Raw genomic sequence first — 10926 nt, forward strand, 5'->3', positions numbered from 1 at the left:
AATGTTGTGGAATTGCAGAGACTGCTGCTTTTATAGCAAACCGAATTATCTCCGAATGGCTATAAAAATTTATGCTTCTCTTTTGCGAGGACGTGCCGCTTTTCTTATCGCGTGACATTGGCAATAAAAACGTGTCAAGGGATTTATCAAATCACGTGCAAGTTAGTACATACAATAAAAATCTAGCCTTTGATAAAAATTTGCGACTGTTGAACCCCAACTTTAGATGAAATAGCTTATAGTACGTGCAATAAAAATTCTAGTCTGCGATTTTGCGAGATTGTTTTATTATGACCTCGCAAAAATTGTATCAAATCGAAGCAACTCTAATTTATTAACGAAAATAATTGTAAAGATAACAATTATAGCCTTTTCTTATGACTGTTTTAATCATAAAAGCAACATATCGGAACATATCAAAGCTTATAGATATAGAAAAGTATAATAACAAAATTTTACACTGCTTCAGGACCAAGCATTATTAGTCCCACTAGGATTTGATTCACGCGACGATCATGAATGGCGTCTGGCGTCCGAATTGAACACTCACTCAGCCTGTCAGTTGCAAGAGTAGAAAATGATTTCTGTCCCTTCGATTTCCTCGTCCAAAACCAGTTCACAGACCTTGAAAAACCAAGTCTGCAATATCTCAAACGCGTCACAGCTGTTTATTCGCCTGCATCATCATCCTCGAGTTAAACATAAGGGATTTATGAGGCGTGTAGGAATGAAAGTTCTCAAGATCCGTTGATAAAAACTGCCAGAAAATTGTTTCCTGTTATAATAATAATATGGATTTTATTTAGAAAATAATTTTAAGAGTGCAATCACGTTAAATAATTTTTGAAACAGAAATTCTAAGGAAGTTCCTCTCATATTATCTTTCACTCCACTGTGTTCTCCCCAGTCTCTGCTGTGAAAAGGGGAAAAAGGGGAAGCTCAACTAGGAGATTAACTAAAATCAGGTGCTCACAGGAGGTTAGTAGGATGGTTGTATAAATTGTGAAGCAGGCCCGCTATTAGGGGTTTGATTTCTTAATAATAAATTTACAAAAAAAAAAATAAAGTGGTTTGGCATTTTTTTATTTGTTATGTGAAAACGTCACCAAAACAAATGTTTGCGGATCGAAGAATCATTTGTGTCCGCTGATCTGCTTGTGCCAGTAAACCTTCTTTTGAGTTTTGAATTTTCGATCACATTGTGAACATTTGAATTGCTCCTTGTGCATATTCTTTTGATGTTTCTTTAAGATATATGGGGCATCAAATCTACCATCACAGTAAGAGAAACATGGATACAGCTTTTGTAGGTACTCCTCAAAATGGAGTTTTGTGTGCTCTAATCTCTCCTCCACTGTACAGAAGTATATTATGCATCTGGGTTTGTGGCAAATGTATGCATCTTCAAAATTGTGACAGTCATAAAAGTGTCTTGGTACATGGTTCTGTTCAATAAGGTGTGGATTTCCATTAGCATCTGGTCTGCAGTAAAAGCAAGGTATTTTATGTCCCGAAAATGTACGGCACGGCTGCTTAGGCACGGGAATGGAAAAATCAATTTTTCCTTCGTTTGGCACAGACACAGCTGAAAAGCATGGCGTCACTAAAATATATAAATATGATTTTTTTAATTATACCAGCGGCAGGCTCCACTTTCTGATTGGGAACTCCTCGAATTTCCTCTCTTTCGTTGAAGCTAAATATTAAATCATGGTTAGAATTTATAAGATTTTATACATTTTTGTACTTACCCACGGTACCAAAAGCAGTTGTTGCAAAGAAAGTCTTCGTGTTCAAGCTGGACCATTCTTTCATCGTGCGAGTCGACGATGGTCATCGGAAGGGCAATGTCCAAATTGGACACGGGAACGGCACCCTTGACCACGTAGCATAGACGACACATTACCCCATTTTCTTCCTCCACGTTTCCTAATTTTTAATTTTTTTTTAACTATACCCTTATAATTTAATTCATTTGCTTACCACCAATCGCAGAGCAGTATGGGGTTAAGCTTTCCAAATATGGGAAGAATCCGGGGAAGAATTTGGGGTCAGAAATTGGCTCTCTGTGAAGAGAAGAATATTAAGATATAATTAAAATAAATAATTTTGTTCAGTGTGTACCTTTTTATGCAGTTCTCGCATAGTAGAAAAGGCGTCAGAAGAGGCAAAGAGAACACGTCACCGTCGCCGCATTTGCAAAAAGCACAAATTCCCTTTCCTAAGAACGTCAAGTACTTTTCGCCAATGGCAATTTTCGCTTCTTGAAAAGTAATTTCCATGCTTTTGTTGACGAAAAACTGAACAAAATAGATTCTTGCGAGGAAAGATATCTTGTTTATTTGGAATATTTTCAAGAGAATCCCTGTTTTGGTTGTTCGATCAAACGGTACGACATCTACGAGGTTGCCAAAATTCTTTGAGATTGCGACAGCAGCACCAAAGTGACAACAGCAAGTCCGTCAATTCCTTTAGACTCTTAAAACTTTGATTGTCAAGAATCGTTATCAGTCTGGCTTTCGTCAACTCCAGTTTCAAATTGTTTTCTATATTTGCAGGATCTTCTAAAATAAATAAACAAATTTAAGATATGAGCATTTTAAAGAAGGCTTTTTAAACTAATTGCAAGAGTCATCAATATGACTTTTTTACGGAGTTGTTTTTCGTTGTTTAATTTTTTAATCTATATTTTCGAGCGGAGGCGTGAATAATACAAAATTGCATATTTTTTTAAACAACAAAAATGTATTTATAACATTGAAAAATCAATTGAATTTCTCAAAGATTCTACAGATCAAGCAGTAAAACAAAAAAGAGAATACAACGACTGTTAGCCCTCTTTGAAATGCCGTTTCTGTAGAGCTCTGTTGATGCTGTCTTCTTGTGAATAGCTTGTCACATCGATCGCACTCCACTTGTCCAGTTTTAGAAATGGGAATCCCATCTTTGAGCAGTGTTAAACCTAAAATTTTTAAAGATCTTTTAATTTCCCTCTCATTGAGCCAGATAAATCGAACAAGAATGAACAAAACCATACTTACTCTCCTCTATTTCAGCAAGTTTCTTCTCAATTTTAGCTGATGTTAGAGCCATTTTGTCGACTGCCTTCTACTGCTTTCACCAAATTCAGTGAGTTTACTGTTATTGCACGTACTAGCCACAATTATTTTTGTCTTGAGTGTTTTCCATGCCTGCGAAATAATATTTTCATTACCACTGAAAATGTTTGTGGTGGGATAACAATTTCAAAATACTTGTTATGATTTTTGTGCTTTATTTTTGTTTTAAATGATAAACAAAATTACCCAATTATACATTCAGAAATCACACATTTTCTGATTACGCTCTTGTCATTTTTTACTGGAGTAAGTAAAAACTACGTTTTTGGAAATTGGCCTTGTCTTCATAGAATCCTTTTGTGTTTATTATTTGGCATAGAGAAATGGTGGCGAATCAAATTTATTGACTAATGACTTTACATATTGGTTGGTGAAATTTACACTTTGGTTTCCCGGCCAACATTCGCAAATTGTTTGAAAAAGGCCATGAGCTCGTCAAACCACATGTCGTTGAGTTTTGCCATCTCCAGGGGCGGGATTCCAAAGCCATAATTAGAAATGGCATTCGGGTCGGCGCCATTTCGAACCAGCCATTCGCAGGTGGGCAGGTCGCAACACCGAGCGGCGACGTGCAGCGCCGTCTCGCCGCCAGATCCGCACACCTCGAACAACTGCTCTCTGTTGTTTTCCAGCACAAACCGGGCGCTGTTTATTACATTTTTCTCTAGGCACACTTGCAGCAGGTTGTAGCCATTTTTATTCCGGACCATGCAGTCGGCGCCAAGCTGAATTAGTCGTTTAGCCGTTCTCAAATTTCCCTGCAAGAGAGCAACCTGCAGTGGCGTCTCTTGTGCCGACGTCCTGGCCTCAATGTCTGCACCGCGTGACAAAAAGAGGTCGACGAGTTTTTCGGCGCCTTCGCTGCCGTTCATTGCCATGTGGTGCAACGCGGTGCCACCGTAGACGCCGCACATGGTGGTCACGCTGGCGCCCTCTTTCAACAGCCACTCGCAAATTCTAACGTCTGCCACAGCCGCAGCCAGGTGGAGAGGCGTCCTGAGGGCAAATTATTATATTAATAATAAGGAAGTTTAGGGTGGGGAAGTCATGAAGTTGAAAAGGAAACCAACCCTGTACGTTTGACTGCAAGAAATTGGATATCCATTAGGATATCCAGAAAATATCCTTCAGGATATCCGGAAGATATTCTTTGGAATAGCCCTATGTCATAAGTGGATCTCCAATTTCTTGACTGGATACTCTAATTGATGGCATTTGCTGTGAATGTTAGTTTTTGTTTTGACTTTTAGTTGATATTGGGATAAACAAAATATTCATAATCTTTTGCTATCGTTTAACTCCTACAGTCTTTACGTAACCCCAGAGGCATAAATATACATATTTTGCCACTCAGCCTATGTTTGTCACCAATACATGTTTTGACCAATTTATCGATAACTTGAAGAATACACTGAGAGGTTAATAAAATATATTAATAGACAAAAGGAGGTTCTGGGGTAACCATTACACAATCAATAGCCTGTTATCTATTATTCCTTTAAATATCGTTAATCACTCTAGCATATATGATGTATATTAACCGAGCAAGAAATTGGATATCCTTCTATGACATATGTTCAAAAGTATATTATCTGGATAACTTCCTGGGTGGTATCTAACCTATCTGGGTTCACAAATATGTAACAACATGGTCCACCCTAATAGGTCAAGCAAGACGCCAAAATGTTTATTTCCTTCTAAGATAAGATATTGTCACGTACCTGCCCATTTCTTCTGGCGTTTCCAAGAGCCAACGGTATCGATCAAGCACCAACTTAGCCGGGCGGAGGAGCCTATGTCGGACGCAGAAGTGCAGCAACGAGTCGCAGGAGGAACCAGGGCCTCCGCGGCGGAGTCTGAGCAGCATGTTGGCGATGCCGAGGTTTCCCACCCTAAGGGCGTAGTGGATGGGCTCGAGGCCATCTTCATCCGTGACGCACGCGTCGATTCCCACTGAAACGAAGTAGGAGATCAGCCCCTCGCCGTGACACTCGTTCAAGGCCGCGTAATGCAGCACCGTGGCACTGAAGTCCCTACACCTGGCGCCGACGTCGGCGCCCTCCTCCACCAGTCGACGGCAGGTCGCCTCGTCGGCCAGCGACGCCGCCGCGTGGAGCCGCGTACCGCCGCCGCTGTGCTCGTTGAGGAAGTCGTCCATCAGGGCCCGCAGCACCGACGTCCGCGCCGTTGTCGATTTCAGTCTGTCCTCCTTCACTTTGGACCAACCGCGCTCCTCCTCCTCTATCGCAGTCATCTTGCCTTCTCTTTGCTCATTTTTCCCAATCAGCCTCTTAGTCTCAGAGGAACTCCGTCGCACGCTAAAGCAGTTCATTTTCCTATAGTAGTACAATTTTAAGTGGTTATAATCGGTTTCATGCTAAGGAAGGGAGATTTTGTTAGATCAAATTGTACCTTAAGATGAAACTGAAGTTTCAGGTTAAATTTAACTCCAAGGAATAAGCATGGTGCTGAGGCCTGGAATTCTTTTTAAAGTATATGCAAGGTATTTCTTGACACTAACTAACCTAAAACGTGTAGAAAGTTCAAAACAGTAATTAACGCAACCTAATCTCTTTATAGATAAAAGAGGGAAAGTTTGTATTTGTAGACTATCAGAGGCTATTTGGGAATTTAACAATAATATTGCCATTTTAACGTTGGATTTTGAACAGCAGGATATTTTATATCTAATTACGTTCTAAGTGATTATTAAAAGTATAAATCAAATTCCTCTATATTGCAATTTTTTGCGCATTATATTTTGTACTCTAGGTGTTTCGAAATTGTGTTCCAAATGATGTTGTTCTTTACGTAATTTCCAAAACACTTTAACAAACAAAAGAATAGGGGTGCCATTTCCGATACGCGTGAAATTTTAACTTTGAAAAAGAGAGATTAAAACCAAATCTCTTAGGTGGACCAAAAGCGAAATCCTTAGAATAATTACGCTGGCAGGAATCTAATTCAACAAGGTGCAAGGGTTCGTCTTGTTTTAGAAATTATTTTACGCAATAAAATTAAATCAAAACTAAGATTATATTTTTCTACGGGAATGTAGGGTCAAAATGAGGAACGGGAATTGTCACCAACAAAGAGAAACAGATTTTATTTTGTAGACATAGACAAACAAAAATAGCCGTGTTTTCGTGCCCGAATAGTTGATTCTGTCGGTGAAATCTTATATATGCAAAAATAGGAATGGTTAGTGGGGAGAATAGATTTGAATACCAAATTGAAAAAAAAATCCTTATGCTAAATTGACAGCTGTACTCATCACTCGAAATTCTGCTGAACGACCTTGTTACTCAGGTTGTCCTCCACCGAGGAAGTTAAAACTAGTTACCCACTGGGTGACCAAACAGGAGGGTTAAGTTCACGATGCGCCGTGGTTGTGTAGGCGCTGCAACTCGAACCTCCGGGGCGGGCCGGCTGAATTACGTAGTGAAACAAACGCCCACACTGAGCACCAATTGGGGGCAGTTTGGAGGTTAAGATTGGTTTGGCCCTGTTTGGGGTTTTGGTATTGCACGAAGAAATACAGGTCGTGGTTAACAGACTCCATTAGTGTTTATTTTTTGGCGTTTATGGAGAGGTGGTTGCCCTGAATGGCAAGGGAAGTGAAACGTTAGCTCGCAGATAAAATTTATTGGCTATAATAAATACATATTGGTTGGTGAAATTTAAACTTCAGTTTCCTGGACAACATTCGAAATTTTTTCGAAAAAGTCCACGAGCTCGATAGACCACTTGTCGTTGAGTTTTGCCATCTGCAGGGGCGGGATTCCATAGCCATCATCAGAAATGGCAGTGGGGTCGGCGCCGTTTCGAACCAGCCAGTCGCAGGTGGGCAGGTCGCAACACCGGGCGGCGACGTGCAGCGCCGTCTCGCCGCCCGATCCGCACATCTCAAACAACTGCTCTCTGTTGTTTTCCAGCACAAACTGGGCGCTGGTTATCACGTTTTTCTCGAGGCACACTTGCAGCAGGTTGTAGCCGTTTTTATTCCGAACCGTGCAGTCGGCGCCGAGCTGAATCAGTCGTTTAGCCGTTCTCAAATTTCCCTGCAAGAGAGCAACCTGCAGTGGCGTCTCTCGTGCCAACGTCCTGGCCTCAATGTCTGCACCGTGTGACAACAAGAGGTCGACGAGTTTTTCGGCGCCTTCGCTGCTGTTCATGGCCATGTGGTGCAACGCGGTGCCACCGTAGACGCCGCACATGGCGGTCACGCTGGCGCCCTCTTTCAACAGCCACTCGCAAATTCTCACGTCTGCCACTGCGGCGGCCAGGTGGAGGGGCGTCCTGAGGACAAATATGATACTAATTATATGGAAGTTTAGGGTGGGGAAGTCTAAAGTTCAAAAGGCCCCACCCTCTATGTTATACTCCAAGAAATTGGTTATCTTTCAGGATATCCAGAAGATATTCATCAGGATATCAGGAAGATGTACTTTTGAACAGCCTATCGTAATAAACTGATATTCATTTTCTTGCCAGCAGTCTGAAAGATGCTACTTGTTATCTATTTATTCCATTATAGACTCTACACCCGGCAAGAAATTGGACATCCGAGGTTATCCGCCTATGACATCAGGCTGTTCAAAAGTATTAGTCATCCAGACACCCTTTGGATATCCATTTGAATATCCTTGTGGATATCCAGATGATATACTTTTAAACAGCCCTATGTTATAAGTGGATATCCAATTTGTTGACTGGATATTCTAATTGATGGCATTGCTGTGAATGTTTTTGTTGTGACTTAGTAGATAGTGGGATAAACAAAATATTCATAAACTTCTTATCGTTTAACTCCTACAATCTTTACGTGACCCCATGCAGAGGCATAAATATATTTTACCACTCAGCCTATGTACGTCACCAATACATGTTTTGACCAATATTATCGATAACTTGCAGAATGCACTGAGGTTAATAATATATTAATAGACAAAAGGAGGTTCTGGGGACACCACTATGTAATCAATAGCCTGATATTTATTATTACTTTAAATATCGTTAATTGTTCTACCACACAGCAAGAAATAGGATATCCACCTATGACATATGCTGTTCAAAAGTAAATCATCCGGCTATCCTTTGGATATCTTTCTGGATGGTATTTGACTTATCTAGAGTCACAAATATGTAACAACCTATTCCATCCTGATCCTACAGCCCTAAATACAATTTAGGTCACACAAGACGCCTATATGATGTTTTTCTTCTAAGATAAGATATTATCACGTACCTGCCCATTTCTTCTTTCGTTTCCAAAATCCACCGGTTTCGCTCAAGCACCATCTTAGCCGCGCGGAGGAGCCTATGTCGGACGCAGAAGTGCAGCAACGAGTCGCAGGAGGAACCAGGGCCTCCGCGGCGGAGTCTGAGCAACATGTTGGCGATGCCGAGGTTTCCCACCCTGAGGGCGTAGTGGATGGGCTCGAGACCGTCTTCATCCGTGACACAAGCACCGATTCCCACTGAAACGAAGTAGGTGATCAGTCCCTCGCCGTGAGACTCATTCAAGGCCGCGTAATGCAGCACCGTGGCCCCGAAGTCACTACACCTGGCGCCGACGTTGGCGCCCTCATCCACCAGCCGACGGCAGGTTGCCTCGTCGGCCAGCGACGCCGCCGCGTGGAGCCGCGTGCCGCCGCCGCTGTGCTCGTTGAGGAAGTCGTCCATCAGGGCCCGCAGCACCGACGCCCGCGCCGTTGTCGATTTCAGTCTGTCCTCCTTCACTTTGGACCAACCGCGCTCCTCCTCCTCTATCGCAGTCAACTTGCCTTCTCTCTGCTCATTTTTCCCAATCAGCCTCTTAGTCTCAGAGGAACTCCGTCGCACGCTAAAGCAGTTCATTTTCCTGATATGCATATCAAATTTAGTGGTTATAATCATGCTAAGGAAGGGAGATTTTTTTAGATAAAATTGTACCTAAAGATGAAACTGAAGTTTCAGGTTAAATTTAACATCAAGGAATAAGCATGCTGCTGAGGTCTGAAATCCTTTTTAAAGTATATGCAAGGTATTTCTTGACACTAACTTACCTAAAACGAGTAGAAATTTCAGAACAGTAATTAACACGAACTTATATCTCCAGAGATAATACAGAAAGTGTGTATTTGTACACTATCAGAGGCTATTTGAGGAGTTCAGAAGTAACAATAATATTTTCATTCAAACGTTGGATTTTGAACAACAGGATATTTTCATATCAAATTACTTTCTAACTGATTATTAAAAGTGTGAACGACGTCGGTCCCCCAATCGCGTCCACGTCAGGCAAAGTCGGCTTCGGTAACTCCAGGCCTTATTATAACTCGGATGTTTACGATGAAGTTGAACCATCGCCTGCTGGCTCAGAAATTTATCTTAATGTCCAGTCTCTCTGCGGCAAGTCCTACCGCTAGCTTTGTTAACAATATGATATTCCCATAATTACATCTATTTAAAATAAATATGTACATCATAACTAATTAGTACCACATGTACAACTTAACAAGGAAATATTGAATAAAAACGTTAGGTGAATTTAAGCCTTTTTATAATTATTGACAGACATATCCCAATCTGAGCACTTCAAAAACAGACTCCCATTCAAAACATGTGGAAAGAAGAAAATAATAATGTAAACAGCTCCAGAAATCCAGCTTTTTACATAAAACGTAGAAGCCAAAGCCTGTGTCAACTTATTAAATATTTACTCAGTTGATTCTCCAGAGCTCAAAGTACAAACCTAAAACAGTTCTTGTTCGTATATTCTAAGGCATAGTCTTCTTTTGGAAGCTCAGCGATGAAGCTCTTCATTCTTCTTGCAATTGTATCCGACCTTTCGGCGGCCTCTGTCAACTTTGTTCCCTACTTTAAGATGCCCGCGTTTAACTTTTCATGGCCCAGCGGCGAAAAAAGTATTTATGATGGAGGACCAGAAAGGAAACAATACAACCCTCGCTACACGGCCATGGACGACATTGCCGTTTATGGAGACCGGCTAATCATCAGTTTTACAAGAATTAATGGTATTCCAGAGGTGGCCTTCGCCTGGATGGACCTCGCTTCACATATTCCTTCACTTCTTCCATTCCCGTCACTGAAAATGCTTGTGAGTCGTTTCTATTTTTTTAATATGATTTTTACGAAACTATAAATTTAGGAAAAAGGAAACTGCGCCTCAATTCAAAATGTCAATGCCATAAAAGTGGACAGCCGCGGCTACCTCTGGGTAATCGATCGGAATTGGAAGTGTCGATCAAGGATTTGGATTTTTGACTTGAACGACAACGATGTGCTTTTGCGTACGTTCATTCTCCCGGATTCCATCTTTCCAAATGAATATCTCGAAGGTACCAATATCAAATTGGAACTACCCGTGCAGAAATTTATTGGCAAAACATATTCCAGGAATAATCCAACTTTGTCAAAGAATATTCCGCGAGAATATAATTCGATTAAGAAATGTTTACGCTTTATTTAATCCAGGATTAATCCATAGAATATTCCAAAAAAGATATTCCAGGAATGTTCCTGGATTAATTCAAAAGGAGAACTTTTGAAATACAAAATTTCTCCTTTGGTTTAATCTAGGAACAATCCTGGAATATCTTTTAGGAATATTCTTTGGATTAATCCTGGATTAAATAAAGCGTAAACATTTCTTAATCGAATTATATTCTTCTTATGTAGCTTATAATATTCCTAGAATAGTCTTTTTTCCCCTTTTAGATAATCTTAGAATATTCCCAGAACATTTCCTAAGGGTGAATTGGGTTTTATTAGGTAATTATTTAAATAATCAACTACATATTTT

At 40.7% G+C, this 10926-nt stretch overlaps 1 protein-coding gene across 1 annotated transcript; it reads right to left on the reverse strand.

Annotated features, from left to right (window-relative positions):
* Positions 1-6799: 6799 nt before the first annotated feature.
* On the reverse strand, positions 6800-8978 carry LOC135935958 (putative ankyrin repeat protein RF_0381). Its single transcript, XM_065478599.1, has 2 exons — positions 8368-8978; positions 6800-7418 (listed from the first exon to the last, which is right to left on the reverse strand). Exons 1-2 carry the CDS (start codon positions 8976-8978, stop codon positions 6800-6802), a joined length of 1230 nt encoding a protein of 409 aa, XP_065334671.1.
* Between the last annotated feature and the right edge of the window lie 1948 nt (positions 8979-10926).

This window comes from Cloeon dipterum, chromosome 2 (genome assembly GCF_949628265.1).
Source record: "Cloeon dipterum chromosome 2, ieCloDipt1.1, whole genome shotgun sequence".
NCBI classification, from domain to species: domain Eukaryota; kingdom Metazoa; phylum Arthropoda; class Insecta; order Ephemeroptera; family Baetidae; genus Cloeon; species Cloeon dipterum.

Excerpts from the sequence above, each read along its gene's own strand:
- LOC135935958 (XM_065478599.1), bottom strand. The coding sequence starts at position 8,978 with ATGAACTGCTTTAGCGTGCGACGGAGTTCCTCTGAGACTAAGAGGCTG. Across the intron at positions 7,419-8,367 it reads ACGAAAGAAGAAATGGGCAG|GACGCCCCTCCACCTGGCCG; the intron begins GTACGTGATAAT and ends ATTTGTCCTCAG.